The 14017-nt window shown below is 67.9% G+C and overlaps 2 protein-coding genes across 2 annotated transcripts; both read left to right on the top strand.

Moving 5' to 3' along the window:
• Positions 1-706: 706 nt before the first annotated feature.
• Positions 707-8580, top strand: KAT2A (lysine acetyltransferase 2A). The gene is made up of 18 exons (XM_080565257.1): positions 707-1293; positions 2408-2531; positions 2631-2776; positions 2992-3081; positions 3574-3755; positions 4081-4272; positions 4356-4462; positions 4617-4724; positions 4838-4974; positions 5116-5324; positions 5404-5530; positions 5729-5839; positions 5933-6076; positions 6375-6489; positions 6651-6687; positions 6819-6882; positions 7075-7159; positions 7431-8580. The coding sequence occupies exons 1-18, from the start codon at positions 1048-1050 to the stop codon at positions 7622-7624; spliced, it is 2418 nt and encodes an 805-aa protein (XP_080421383.1). The 5' UTR covers positions 707-1047; the 3' UTR covers positions 7625-8580.
• A 369-nt stretch (positions 8581-8949) lies between these two features.
• DHX58 (DExH-box helicase 58) lies at positions 8950-13647 on the top strand. The gene is made up of 12 exons (XM_080565256.1): positions 8950-9336; positions 9457-9658; positions 9748-9938; positions 10067-10183; positions 10455-10581; positions 10668-10850; positions 10946-11202; positions 11367-11516; positions 11777-11938; positions 12239-12429; positions 12648-12744; positions 13028-13647. The coding sequence occupies exons 1-12, from the start codon at positions 9169-9171 to the stop codon at positions 13208-13210; spliced, it is 2028 nt and encodes a 675-aa protein (XP_080421382.1). The 5' UTR covers positions 8950-9168; the 3' UTR covers positions 13211-13647.
• The last annotated feature ends 370 nt before the right edge of the window (positions 13648-14017 follow it).

Raw genomic sequence — 14017 nt, 5'->3', positions numbered from 1 at the left:
CACACGCGGCTTGCGAGTTGCTGAACTGCCCGCCCCGCTGCCTCGCTGTGCTCCCCGCCGTGCCCACGCAGTGAGGGTAAAGGAGCCGGGGCCGTGCAGCCGCGGGCACACCCGTGGCCCCCCCGTTCTCCTTGGTGGAGGGGGGCGGCTGGGGGGGCTCCGGCCTCTGCGCGGCCCCGAGCAGCCCCCTTGCAGCCCAGGGGGCAGCACCCTTGGGTGCCCCAGCACCTTGGGGGGACACAGCCCTGGGATCTCGGGGCTGGAGCCGTGGCACCCGAGCCGAGCCAGGCCGAGTCGAGCCTGGCCAAGCCGAGCCGGGACGAGCCGAGCCGGGACGAGCCGGGCCGAGCCCCGCGCCCCCCCCGCCCCATTGCTGGCACCTTCCAGGCGCCGCCGGGCTTGGCGCGAACCCTCGGGCCGCCAAGCCACGCCCCCTAGTGAGATATGGGCGGGTATTTCCATATATGGGCATGGGGGCGGTCCCTCTCATATACACCACGTGGACGGGGCGGGGCCACGGCCCATATTCGGCGCAGGAGGCGCGGCGCGCCCGGTGGGCGTGGCCTCACCGACGAGCGAGCGCCGAGAGGCGGAGCCTCGTCCATTTATGGGAAACGGGGGCGTGGCCTCGCCCCGTATTAGGCAGAGTGGGCGGGGAGAGGGGCGTGGCCGCGCTCCATATTTGGCAGCGCAGCGCGGGGCGCTCAGCGCCCGCTACCGCGGCCCCGGGACCCGGGCCCCGAGCACCGGCCCCGGGCTCCCCTCGTTTCGTGCCCCGCTGGGGGCGGCCCCGCGTTACCGGGCCCGGACCGCAGACCCTCGAGGCTATGGGGCCGCGTTGGGCCCCGGCTTCGCTTCTCGGGGGCCGGGGGCACGGAGCCCGCAGCCCCGGGCGGGAGCGGAGCCCCGACACAGCGGGAGCCCCGGCCCCGCCGTCCCGGGACCGTCCCGGGAGCCCCGCGGCCACCCCCGTTCATCTCCGGACTACCGGTCCCGGCGTGCCCGGCGCGCAGGCGCAGTGCTCTGGCGGCGCACGCCGGGCCCGGCATGGCGGAGCCGGAGGCCGCGCAGCCCGGGAGACCCCCGCCGGGTCCCGGCACGGCGGCGGCGCCGAGCGGGGGAACCGGGAGCGGGGCCGGCCCGGTTCCCGGAGCGGCGGGAGGGACGGGTTCCAGCGATCCGGCCCGGCCCGGCCTCAGCCAGCAGCAGCGGGCGAGCCAGCGCAAGGCGCAGGTGCGCGGCTTCCCCCGCGGCAAGAAGCTGGAGAAGCTGGGGGTGTTCTCCGCCTGCAAGGTGGGCCCGGGGGGGGCGGCCCCGGGGGGGTGCGGGGCTGGGGGGGGCGGTGCTGAGCTGGGTGGGATGGGGTGGGGGGTGCGGGGCTGGGGGGGGCGGTGCTGGGCTGGGTGGGATGGGGTGGGGGGGTGGGTGTGGGGAAGGGGTGTAGGAACAGGGTGCTGAGCCGGGTGGGAGCAGGGTGCTGAGCTCAGCAGGATGGGGTGCGGGGCTGTGCATGGGTAAGGGGTGCAGGAACGGGGTGCTGAGCAGGGCAGGGGGTGCGGGGGCGGGGTGCTGAGCAGAGCAGTAGGGAGTGTGGGGTCGTGCATGGATTAGGGGTGTAGGAACGGGGTGCTGAGTTGGGTGGGATGGGGTGAGGGGGTGGGCACGGGGAAGGGGGGTAGGAACAGGGTGCTGAGCCGGGTAGGAGCAGGGTGCTGAGAAGGAGGGGTTGTGGGGCTGTTCATGGGTAAGGGGTGTAGGAATGGGGTGCAAGGCTGTGCATGAGCAGGGTGCTGAGCTGAGCAGGAGGGGGTGCAGGGTTGTGCATGGGTAAGGGGTGCAGGAACAGGGTGCTGAACCAGGTAGGAGCAGGGTGCTGAGCAGAGCAGAAGGGGGTCTGAGGCTGTGCGTAGGTAAGGGGTGCATGAGCAGGGTGCTGAGCTGGGCAGCACGGGGTGCAGGGCTGTCCATGGACAGGGAGCGCAGGAATGGGGTGCTGAGCTGAACAGGAGGGGGTCTGAGGCTGTGTATGGGTAAGGGGGTGCAGGAGCGGGATGCTGAGCCGGGCAGGGGATGCAGGAGCAGGGTGTTGAGCCGTGCTGGACAAGGTGCAGAGCTGTGCATAGCAGAGGGTGCAGGAATGGGGTGCTGAGCCATGCAGGAGGGAGTACAGGGCTGTGCATGAATAAGGGGTGCAGGAACGGGGTGCTGAGCTAGGCAGGGGATGCAGGATGGGGGAGCCGAGCTGTGCAGGATCCTGGGGGTGCAGATGTGGGAGTGGTGAGGATGTTTGGGGCGGGATGGGTGTGTTGGGTGGGAAGGGAAGCTTCTTGGTCCCTGAGGGCAGCAGCCCTGGCACTGGGCAGCGCGCGGGGCTGCTGCGCCATGCCCTTCCCGTCCCTCGTCCCAGGCCAACGATGCCTGCAAGTGCAACGGCTGGAAGAACCCCAACCCCCCCACGGCCCCCCGCATGGACCTGCAGCAGCCGGTCACCAACCTGAGCGAGCCCTGCCGCAGCTGCAGCCACGCGCTGGGTAACCCCAAACCCCTGGGACCTCCCCCCCCCCACCTCGGGACCCCCTTGGGACCCGGACCGGGGTGGGGGTCTCACCGCAGCGCCCTCCTCGCTGCAGCCGACCACGTGTCCCACCTGGAGAACGTCTCGGAGGAGGAGATCAACCGGCTGCTGGGCATGGTGGTGGACGTGGAGAACCTCTTCATGTCGGTGCACAAGGAGGAGGACACGGACACCAAGCAGGTCTACTTCTACCTGTTCAAGGTGCGTCCGGGGCTGGCCGGCTGCTTCCCCTCTCCTCTGACCTCCTGGGACATGTTTTTATTTTTATCTGGGGCTGTGACGTGTCCGACCAGCCCCGCTTCGACCCCGTAAACCCGCCTTGTTCCCGGGCGCTGTCCCGCGTTCGGTTCCCCTGGGATTTCCAGGGAAGGAGCGGGCGTTAAACGAGTGCCGGGGGGCTGACGGGGTTCTTGCAGCTCCTCAGGAAGTGCATCCTGCAGATGAGCCAGCCGGTGGTTGAGGGGTCGCTGGGGAGCCCCCCTTTCGAGAAACCCAACATCGAGCAGGTGAGGCTCGCGAGCCGCGCCGGGGCCTCGTCCCGCGGCCTCGTCCTGCGCTTGGCCGCTCTCGGTGGTCCCAGCGCTCGCACCCTCCGTGGCGGGCGGCACCGGGGGGCTGCTGTTGCTTCCCTCGGCCTGTCCTGTGGTTTTCGGCCCCAACGTGTCCCCTAACTGTGCAGACAGCGGGGCTTTTTGCTTTGTGGTGCAAACTCAGGCTCAGTTGGCTCTGTCCCTAAAAGCGGGTAACTGGAGAGAGCTGGGGTGGCTGGGGTTGGGCGCGCTGAGCAGCGATGTGGGTGATGGCCAGCGATGGCGCATCCTGCCCCATCCTGCCCCTGCTTTTCTGCCTTTTTTTCTCCAAACCTCCAAGTGCCTGGGAGTGGCTGCCCCAGCCCTGGGCTCCCCATTGCTCCTGTGCCTGTGGTTTGTGCCCCCCAGCCCCGGTACCCCCCCCCCCAGTACCCGTACACCACCCCCTTTTCTCTCCCCCCTCCCCAGGGAGTCCTGAACTTTGTGCAGTACAAGTTCAGCCACCTGCCCCCCAAGGAGCGGCAGACCATGTACGAGCTCTCCAAGATGTTCCTGCTCTGTCTCAACTACTGGAAGCTGGAGACGCCGTCCCAGTTCCGGCAGCGCTCGCAGAACGACGACGTGGCCACCTACAAGGTCAACTACACGAGGTGAGGGAGGCAGGCAGCCTCCGATGGGGACGCCTCGCGTCCTCCACCTGTCCCCAGCCCCGCAGCCCTGGCTGCCCTGGCTCAGGGACTGGCAAAGTGGGGGCCAGGGAGCTGCTCTCCTGCCCCTGTCCTTCGTGGAAGCTCTTGCTCGTGTCTCCGAGCCCTGCCAGCTCTCCCGGAGCCGGAGTTCAGGTGTTGTGCTTCCAAATCACATCATCCATGAGCCCCGTGGGGTCTCCGCTTCCCGAGGAGGGCTCGTGCAGCTGTCCCAGGAGGGATGCTGAAGCTGAAGGGTCACCAAAGCCCGTGCTCTCTTGTCCCCGAGGTGGCTGTGCTACTGCCACGTGCCGCAGAGCTGCGACAGCCTTCCCCGCTACGAGACCACTCACGTCTTCGGGCGCAGCCTCCTCAAGTCCATCTTCACCGTCACCCGCCGGCAGCTGCTGGAGAAGTTCCGGGTGGAGAAGGACAAGCTGGTGCCGGAGAAGCGGACGCTGATCCTCACCCACTTCCCCAAGTAGGTGCCCGAGGCGGGGACGCCGTCGGTGAGGCCGCTGTGTCCGGCTCCTGCTGGCTGCCCGACGCGCGGCTCCCCGCCAGGTTCCTGTCCATGCTGGAGGAGGAGATTTACGGCGAGAACTCGCCCATCTGGGAGGCGGATTTCACCGTGCCGGCCGCCGAGGGTGCCCAGCTGGTGTCGCGCCCAGGTACCTTGGGGAGCAGCTCCCCGCTGCTGGGGCTGCGGGGTGGAGGAGCGGGGTGAGGAGGTGGCTGGGATGCTGCCCACGCTGCCGCGGGGTGGATGAGGTGCTTCCGATCCACCGCGGGTGTTCCCGTCATGGGTGTTCATCCCTCCTCCAGCTGCGGTCAGCACCGTGGCCGTGCCCACCACGCCGCTCTTCAGCAAGAAGCTCAGCACCAGCAGCTCTGCCGCGAGCATGGACGCCGGCACGCCGGAGCCCATGCCAGGTAGGGCCAGCGCAGGGAGGAGCGGGACCCGGCTTGGTCCTGGTGGGGCTCCTCGGGGTCCTGGTGGGGCTCCTCGGGGTCCTGGTGCTTGAGGCTCTGCCCCCCTTCCCCAGGGGAGAAGCGGAAGCTGCCCGAGAGCCTGACGCTGGAGGACGCCAAGAGGATCCGCGTGATGGGCGACATCCCCATGGAGCTGGTGAACGAGGTCATGCTGACCATCACCGACCCCGCTGCCATGCTGGGCCCCGAGGTACGGGGCTTGGGGAGCACCAAGACAGCGCTACCGCGGGGCGCAGCCAGCAATCAGGGGCTCTGAGGTCCCCGTGCCACCCCAAATGCCTGGAAGGTGGGGGGGTCAGAGCCGCTCCCCCCCCCCCAACATGCCCCGCAGACCAGCCTGCTGTCGGCGAACGCGGCGCGGGACGAGACGGCGCGGCTGGAGGAGCGGCGCGGCATCATCGAGTTCCACGTCATCGGCAACTCGCTCTCGCAGAAGTCCAACAAGAAGATCCTGATGTGGCTGGTGGGCCTCCAGAACGTCTTCTCCCACCAGCTGCCCCGCATGCCCAAGGAGTACATCACCCGCCTCGTCTTTGACCCGTGGGTGGCTGGCGGAAGGGGGGGGGGGGCTGGTTTTGGGGTCTCCCCGTCTCACCCTTGGCCTTGGAACCCTCCCCAGGAAGCACAAGACGCTGGCTCTCATCAAGGACGGCCGAGTGATCGGGGGGATCTGCTTCCGCATGTTCCCCACGCAGGGCTTCACGGAGATCGTCTTCTGCGCCGTGACGTCCAACGAGCAAGTGAAGGTGGGCTCGGGGGGGCTGGGGGGGGGGCAGGATGGTGCTGGGCCAGCTCCAGCGGGTGCCGGGGTGGTGCCAGCCCTGGGGTGGGAGCGGGGGCCCTGCAGGCGTCGCCCTGCCACGCGTGGTGGTGGGGTCCTGGCACCCTTGGGGGCTGTTGTGGGGGGTGTGAGGGCCCCCCCCGTCTCACAGCGGCTCCCCCAGGGCTATGGGACGCACCTGATGAACCACCTGAAGGAGTACCACATCAAGCACAACATCCTCTACTTCCTCACCTACGCCGACGAGTACGCCATCGGCTACTTCAAGAAGCAGGTGGGCCCCTTCCCCGGCTGGGGCTCCCCCCTCGGCCTCGTTCCCCTGCCCGCGAGCCCCCTCCCCACCTTCCATCTCTTTCCCCCCCCCCAGGGCTTCTCCAAGGACATCAAGGTCCCCAAGAGCCGCTACCTGGGCTACATCAAGGACTACGAGGGGGCGACGCTGATGGAGTGCGAGCTGAACCCCCGCATCCCCTACACCGAGCTCTCCCACATCATCAAGAAGCAGAAGGAGGTGCTGCTTTGGGGGGGGGGGACCCCAAACCCAGGGTGATGGGGACCCCAAGGGGGCAGTGACGGGAGCCATCCCTTGATTATCCCCATCACCTCCCTTTTGGGGTCCCCAAAGGCTGGCATCTACCCTGGAAATGGGCTTGCAGGGCAGAAAAAAAGGTCACTTTTGGGATTTCCAGTGGCAAGGGCTGGCCCTGGGCAGGAGGAGGGTGCAGCCTCATTCCTTGGATCTGTGGGGGGGTCCTGGAGCATCCTGCAGTGCCCGCTGATGTCCCCCCCCGCCCCGTTTCCCACCGCAGATCATCAAGAAGCTGATCGAGAGGAAGCAGGCGCAGATCCGCAAGGTGTACCCGGGGCTCACCTGCTTCAAGGAGGGCGTGCGGCAGATCCCCATCGAGAGCGTCCCCGGCATCCGTGAGTCCTCGGGCAGGCGGCGCTGCTCCGTGCCGCCTGGGTGCCGGAGGGTCCCTGGGGAAGGGGCGGGGGGCCCCGTCCTGACCCCGCAAGTGGGGTGCTGAGCGCCAGGTGGCTGAGGGCAGGGCCCTGGGGTGTGATGCTGAGCCTTGTTCTTCCAGGAGAAACGGGCTGGAAACCTCTGGGGAAGGAGAAAGGGTGAGCGGTGCCTGGTGGGGGGGCTGCATCCCCTGGGAGCAGCGGCGCTGGGGGCTCCCGGTTGGTGTCCCCCGCAGCGGGAGGCTGGTGCCGATGGGCTCCGTGCTCACGGGCTCTGCTCTGTCCTGCAGCAAAGAGCTGAAGGACCCCGACCAGCTCTACAACACCCTCAAGAACCTCCTGGCCCAGATCAAGGTGGGGAGCGGGGGCGCGCTGCGGTGCCATTCACCCCCCCCCACCCAGTCCCTTGGGGGGGAAGGCAGGGTGACCCCAGCACGGCTCCCGGCTCTGCCTGGGTTACGAACGCATTATTTGGGGAGCAGGACCCCAGGGTGCTGGGGCAGATGGGTGCTGCCCCCCCCATGATAACCTCTGCCCCCTCCCCAGACCCACCCCAGCGCGTGGCCCTTCATGGAGCCGGTGAAGAAGTCGGAGGCGCCGGACTACTACGAAATCATCCGCTTCCCCATCGGTGGGTGGCGGGGGGCCGTGGGGGGGCTGCAGCGTGCCCAGGCCTGGGGGGGGGGGGGGGGGGCATGGTGGGGAGGGGGGTTCGCTGTTGGGGTGCTGGGACATCCATGGAGCGAGGCAGGAGAGAAAGAGGGGACCCCTTGGGTACCTCTTGGGGACCCCTGGCTTGGGTCTGGCTTGGCGACCCGAGGGGATCCTGCTGTCAGGGATGGGTGGGGGGGCACGGGGATGTGCTGGGGGGGGGCGGGGGGGCCCTGACCCTTTTCCCCCAGACCTGAAGACGATGACGGAGCGCCTGAAGAACCGCTACTACGTCACCAAGAAGCTGTTCATCGCCGACCTGCAGCGCATCATCACCAACTGCCGCGAGTACAACCCCCCCGACAGCGACTACTGCAAGTGTGCCAACACCCTGGAGAAGTTCTTCTACTTCAAGCTCAAGGAGGGGGGGCTCATCGACAAGTAGGGGAGGGGTGGGCCTGGACTCCTGGGGCTGCTGCCAGGCCCCCCCCTTGGTCCTTGCCTGCAGCCGGGGAGGGGCAGGGCTGGAGAGAGGAACCCCCCTCTGGGCAGGGTTTGCTGCTGCTGAACAGCCTGGGGGGGTTTGGGGTGTTCCCCCTGGGGGGGGGGGGGGGTCCGGGGTTTATCCCTGCCCTGGCAGCCCCCCATTCCTAGGGGAAGGTGAGGGGTGGGGGGGTTGGAGTGGAGCTGCCTTGCTGCCTCTCCCCTGGGGCCGTGCCTTCTGCCCCCTGCTCTTGGTGCTGGGGCAGGCCCCCCCCCCCCCAGTGTCTTGGTGCCAGGGCAGGACCCCCCCCCCCCCATGCTTTGGGTTTCTGCAGGGGCCTCGCCTCCCGCTCCCGTCCACGCACAGGCAGCGCCTGCTCCTCCTCTTGAATGTACGGCAGGACCCCCCCCGCCCGCTGTGGGGCAGAGACCCCCCCCCGGGCTCGGGGGAGTAGGGGGTCCCTGCTCCTGCTGCCTCTCCATCAGCTCTTCCCTGGGGGCAGGGGCGCTGCACCCTCCCCTCCCAGCTCCCCCTTGCCTTGCTGGGGGCACCTTGGGGGGGTCTCGTCCTATCTCCTGCTCCCCCTTGCTCTGTGAGCCAGCTTCAGCAGCGTGGGGCTGGCTCTTGCTCGCATCCTTTCCTTGCCCCCCCCCGTCCCCGTTCACCCCATGGGAGCGGGGCTGGGGCGTAGCATTAATTTATCCCCTGCTTGGTCGCCTGCTGCCTTATTGCCCCTGGCTGTCCTTGGTGGGGGGGGGTGCTGGTGCCCCTTTGGGGTCCTGCTGGCCTTGCTGGGGGGGGGACCGGACCCCGTCCAGCCCTTCCCGTCCGCCCATTCCATGTGACTGTTTTTTTTTTTAATTTGGGTTGTTGTTGTGTTTTTTTTTTTAATTAAATAAATGTACTTGTGCACACCCAGCTGCCCCCTTGTGTCTGGCCCTGCACCGGGGCCCCCAAACCTCAGAGGAGGAGGGGGGGGAGAGCTCCAGGGCCGGTGGGTGCTGTGAGGGGGGGGCACTGGGATCAACTGGGGGGTCTGGGATGGGTTGGGAGGCACTGGGCTGATGTGGGAGGGGATATGCACGGGGGGGGAACTGGGGGGTGCGGATGGATGGGGGTGCACCAGGCTTAAGTGGGGGGTGTGAAGGAGCTGGGGGGGCACTGGTTTGAACTGGGGGGCAGTGTGGGTGGGGGTGCACTGGGCTGAACTGGGAGGCGGGGCTGGGCTGGGTGCGTGGCGTAGGGAAAGGCTGCGGCAGCTCCTCCCGCTTTCGGTTTCTGTTCCCGACCGGGGCGGGGACCGGGATCGGGACCGGGGTCGGTGCGAGCCGGGCGGCTTGGCACGGCTTGGCACGGCTTGGCACGGCTCGGCTCGCTTCATCCCAGACCCACTCAACCGCGTGTCCCGGCCCGGCATCGCGACCAAGAGGGGTCCCCCCCCCCACACCCCGGCTGCCTCCCCGGGTTTCGTTTCCTAACGGGGAGCGGTGCTGCCGGCGTTGCCCATGGAGCTGCGGGGGTACCAGCACGAAGCCGTGGCCCCAGCCCTGCGTGGCCGCAACTGCATCGTCTGGCTGCCCACGGGGGCCGGCAAGACCCGCGCCGCCGTCCACGTCTGCTGGAAGCACCTGGAGAGCCGGCGGGACGGCCGGGTGGCCGTGCTGGTCAACAAGGTGGCCCAGGGTCCCCGTCCCCTACCCTGGGAGATAACGGGGCCGGGGGGGGGGACACAGCGCCGGCTGCTCGCCGGGCGGTGGTCCCGGCTCGGAGCTGATGGGGTCGGTGGGGTGTAGGTGCACCTGGTGGAGCAGCACGCCAAGGAGGAGTTCCACGTCCTGCAGGGCGCCTTCAGGGTGACGGCCATCAGCGGGGACAGCAGCCACAAGTGCTTCTTCAGCCAGGTGGCGAAGTGCAGCGACGTCGTCATCTGCACGGCCCAGATCCTGCACAACGCGCTGCTGAGCCGGGAGGAGGACGCGCGCGTGGAGCTGACGGGTGGGCACGGGACCCCCCTGGCTGGGACACCCCCTCCCCGGCACGTCCCTGCGCTGCTCACCCCGCTCTCCTCCCTCGCTCCCGTGCAGATTTCTCCCTGCTGGTGATAGACGAGTGCCACCACACGCACAAGGAGGCCGTCTACAACAAGATCATGTTGAATTACCTCCAGCGCAAGCTCGGCGGGCAGCGGGACCTGCCGCAGATCCTGGGCCTGACGGCGTCCCCCGGCACCGGGGGGGAAACGTCCTTCGAGGGGGCCGTGGAGCACATCCTGCAGGTGGGTGCTGCGCCCCCAGCCTGGGGTTCAGTGGGGTGCGTGGTGGTGGTGCCGGGTGCCAGCGAGCACCCAGCATCGTGCTGGGCTGCCGGGGCTCAGGGCTGGGTTTTGGGGCTCTCCCCTTTCAGATTTGCGCCAACCTGGACACCGAGGTGATCACGTCGGCGCAGGAGCACGTGCAGCAACTGCAGAGACAAGTGCCCCAGCCCAAGAAGCAGTACGACCTGTGCCAGGAGAGAGCATGGGTGAGAGGTGGTGGGTCGAGCCCACGGCATTGCCCCCAGGTCCTGCTGAGCTGGGGGGGTCCTCCCTGGCTGTTTGGGGGGGTCCTGGAGTCCCCCTGTCCCCCCAGCTCAGGCCGGTTGAAGGAATCAGCTTAGCCAGAGCTTTGGTGCAGGGGATCCCATAACCATCGGGGTCCTGCCACGCAAACCACCCCTAACCCCAACCCACCCGGCTGCACCCCCGGAGCAGTGTCCCCAAACCCCTGGGTCCTGAGCCCCTCTCTGCTGCCAGGACCCCTTCGGCCAGCGGCTGAAGAAGATCATGGTGCAGATCCAGCAGCACATGGAGATGGCGGGGCTGCCGCAGGACTTCGGCACGCAGACCTACGAGCAGCAGGTCGTGGAGCTGGAGAAGAGAGGTGAGGAGGCGGCGGCAGGGGGTGCTGGGGGGCATGGGGCTGGCGGGGGCCGGGTGTCACCACCCCGGTCCCCGTTCCCTCGCCAGCGGCGGAGAGGTTTTGTCGCAAGACGCGGGTGTGCGCGCTGCACCTGCGCAAGTACAATGATGCTTTGCTGATCAACGACACGGTGCGCATGGTCGATGCCTTCGAGTACCTCCAGAAGTTCTACGCCATGGAGAGGGACATGAAGGACCCCACCGAGCGCTTCCTGGCCACCACCTTTGAGGGTAAAAGAAGGGCCCGGGGGGGGGTTGCAGCAGGGTGGGTGCAAGGCTGGTTTTGGGGGCACGGAGCACCCCTCACGCCCCGCTTGCCTGCGCAGAGAACAGGGCGAGCCTGCTGGCGCTCGCTGGGTGCCAGCTCTACGAGAACCCCCGGCTGAGCAAGCTGGAGGAGATCCTGCGGGAGCACTTCCAGCCCCAAGGGTCTTCTCGGGGCATCGTCTTCACCAAGACCCGGCAGAGCGCCCACAGCCTGCTCAGCTGGCTGCAGGATGCGGCCACGCGGGGCGGGCAGCACATCAGGGCGGCTGTCCTCACCGGGGCCGGCTACAGCAACCAGACCAGGCACATGACGCAGGTGAGGGGACCGGGACGTGCACGGAGCACTGAGGATGGGAAGGAGCTGGATGGGGTCCAGCCCTACCTCTCTGCACGCTTTGGGGGTGCTGCGAGGGGCTCGGAACCCTACACGGTCCCCGCTCCAGGAGCAGCCCCGGAGCATTTCCCCCTTTGTCCCCGCAGAACGAGCAGCAGGACGTGATCAGGCAGTTCCGCAAAGGAGACCTCAACCTGCTCTTCTCCACCAGCGTGGCCGAGGAGGGCCTGGACATCCCCAAGTGCAACATCGTGGTGCGCTACGGGCTGATGACCAACGAGATCGCTATGGTGCAGGTAGCACCCAGGCTCCCTCCAGCCCCCCTGCCTGGTCCCTGCTGGGATGCCCCAAAGCCACCTGGGGGGGCACGTGGGGACCCCCATTACACCCCGTGCATCCACTGGCAGCTCCTTGGGGACGAGGCCGACCCCAGGCAGAGCCTTGCAGAGGTGCAGCGGCACGGGAGGAGCGTGCCGTGCCCCACAGGATCTGCAGCATGAGGGGGTCGGCCGCAGCCCTCCCCTGCTGACCGCAGCGTTTGGCCCCTCTGTTACAGGCCCGGGGCCGTGCCCGCGCCGAGAACAGCGTGTACTCTGTGCTGGCCAAAGCCAACAGCAGGGAGGTCTCCCGGGAGCTGCTCAACGAGGACCTGGTGGAGCTCATGCAGAGGGCCATCCGGGCGGTGCAGGCCATGCCCGAGCGCGAGTACCGCCAGAAGGTGAGCGCTGCGGAGGGCCAGACAGCTCCTTCCCCTGGCTGCTGATGGGCACAGCCCCCTCTGCGCCCTGGTTTTCGGCTGCCTGCTCTCCCCTTGGGGCAGCACCGGCTCCTGGGAAGGGGTGCCATGAGCTGCACGGGGCAGCGTCTGCGGGTCTGTCCCGCCGTGCGGCTCACGCTCTCCAGGACGGCGCAACCCTCCGTGGCCACATCTCCTGCTGCGTCTGCGGTCTGTCCCTCTCTGTTACCCCGTGCTGACCCTGTCCTCCCCCTTGTCTCGCCTCCCCTGCCCTCTTTGCAGATCGCGGAGCTGCAGCGAAATGCTGTCATCGGCTGGCGAGCGAAAGAAGCCAAGATCAGTGAGAGGCGGCAGCAGCACGACCCGGACGACGTTCGCTTCTACTGCGTCAACTGCAATGTGGCCGTGTGCTGCGGCAGCGACATCCGCACCGTGGAGGGCATGCACCACGTGAATATCAACCCCAATTTCAGGTAGGAGCGAGCAGGCAGAGGCCGGCTCTCAGGTGTCACCCACATGAGCCACCGCGCGCTCTGCGCGGGATGGGCAGGGGTGGCAGCAGCACTGGGGACATTGCTCCGGGGAGGTCACGGGGGGCTCCGTGGGGCCGTGCGGCTACGGGAGCATAAGTGCTGATGGGGTTTTATCCCCTGGACTGTCCTTAGGGTGTTTTTTGGTCCTTTCCTTGCAGGTTTTATTATACGGTCTCGTTGGGGAAAATAAGCTTCGCGCGGACGTTCAAGGACTGGGAGCCTGGGTGCCGCGTCATGTGCAGTGGGTGCAGCCAGGTGAGCGGGGCCACGGAAATCCCCCCTGCTTGCCCCTAGGCTGTGCCACTCTCCTCGCGCATCAGCTCCTGGCCAAGGAATTGGGGCTGCCTTTCCCTTCAGCACGTGGTCCCTCTTTGTGCCACGCGTGTGGGACATGGACGTGGGTAGCTGTGCCCTGGGACGTGCCCTGGGAGGAGGGAGCTGCCTCCAGCACCCAGCTGTGGGGTCGCAGGCACGGTCCTGCAGCCTGGGCTGCTGCACCACACGGTGGTGACCGTCCCCCCCCTCCCCGTCCACGCAGGAGTGGGGAATGGAGATGATCTACCAGCACGTCAAGCTGCCCATCCTCTGCATCAAAAACTTCGTGGTGGAGACCCCGGATGAGAAGAGGAGGTACAAGAAGTGGAGCAGCGTGACGTTCCCCGTCAAGGAGTTTGACTACCTGGAGTACTGCTCCAGCACCCAGGAGGACGAGTCCTTCTAGAGCCGGCTCGCTCAGGGCTACTCACAGACCACAGGGACCCTCCCTATCCCCCTCGCCATGGGGCAATCCCCCCGGGCCCACGCAGACGGGCAGCTGTGCTTGCTCTTTCCCTTTCCAGCCTGAGCTTCTGCAGCACAACCCTTCCTAGAGCCCGTGGCTGCGGGGGGAGAAGGCTTCGCTGCGCCCATCCCCAGGGGAGCGGCTGCAGGGTGGCAATGAAGCACAAGGCACGGGGATGGAAAAGCTCCCGAGCCCTTGGTGCCCGCTGGCCAGCCGCTCCTGTCCCTGCAGCGCGCTGGGGCTGCCCCCACGGCCGGTGCAGGACCCCGCTTAGGGAGCCAGCCACCCGGCACGGGCACAGGGTGCAGGCCGGCGTTTCTCTGCTTTGTGAATTCGACCATCCTGCATTAAAGGCATGCGTTCATGCTGGGCACGAAGGCGACGCTGTGCGGTCTCATTCGTCGTGCGAGCTCGCTGCGTGCGGGTGGGAAGGATGCGGGCAGCCCTCGCTGTGCCTCCTGCCCTCGGCAGAGCTCGATGGGACGGCTCTGGGACGTTGCACGGAGCCGGACCACGGCATCACGCACCCGGTAGCTATCACACACCGCGTTGGCTCCGCCAGGGTCCCCGCCAGCAGCCCCCCTGCCTGGGGAGCACTTTGTTTGCGTGGGGCTGCCGCAGCCGGACCCCCCCGTGCAGCCACCAGCACCTCGCCCACCCCGGGGGGGGCAGCAGAGCAGAGCGGGCTGTGGACCCCCCGGCACGGCTCAGCCCCGCAGAAGCACATCCAGGAGCCTCAGGGGGATC

The sequence above is a fragment of the Anser brachyrhynchus genome (assembly GCF_964034855.1).
Source record: "Anser brachyrhynchus genome assembly, chromosome: 22".
In the NCBI taxonomy this organism is placed as follows: Eukaryota; Metazoa; Chordata; class Aves; order Anseriformes; family Anatidae; genus Anser; species Anser brachyrhynchus.
The sequence above is the reverse complement of the archived record's forward strand: the minus strand, read 5'-3'. Positions and strand labels throughout refer to the sequence as shown.

Bases quoted from the DNA above. Each gene is read 5' to 3' on its own strand.
- KAT2A (XM_080565257.1), top strand. From the start codon at position 1,048: ATGGCGGAGCCGGAGGCCGCGCAGCCCGGGAGACCCCCGCCGGGTCCC. The intron at 1,294-2,407 runs GTGGGCCCGGGG...CCCTCGTCCCAG, and splicing joins GGGTGTTCTCCGCCTGCAAG to GCCAACGATGCCTGCAAGTG. The intron at 4,273-4,355 runs GTAGGTGCCCGA...GCTCCCCGCCAG, and splicing joins ATCCTCACCCACTTCCCCAA to GTTCCTGTCCATGCTGGAGG.
- DHX58 (XM_080565256.1), top strand. From the start codon at position 9,169: ATGGAGCTGCGGGGGTACCAGCACGAAGCCGTGGCCCCAGCCCTGCGT. The intron at 10,582-10,667 runs GTGAGGAGGCGG...TTCCCTCGCCAG, and splicing joins CGTGGAGCTGGAGAAGAGAG to CGGCGGAGAGGTTTTGTCGC. The intron at 10,851-10,945 runs GTAAAAGAAGGG...TTGCCTGCGCAG, and splicing joins CCTGGCCACCACCTTTGAGG to AGAACAGGGCGAGCCTGCTG.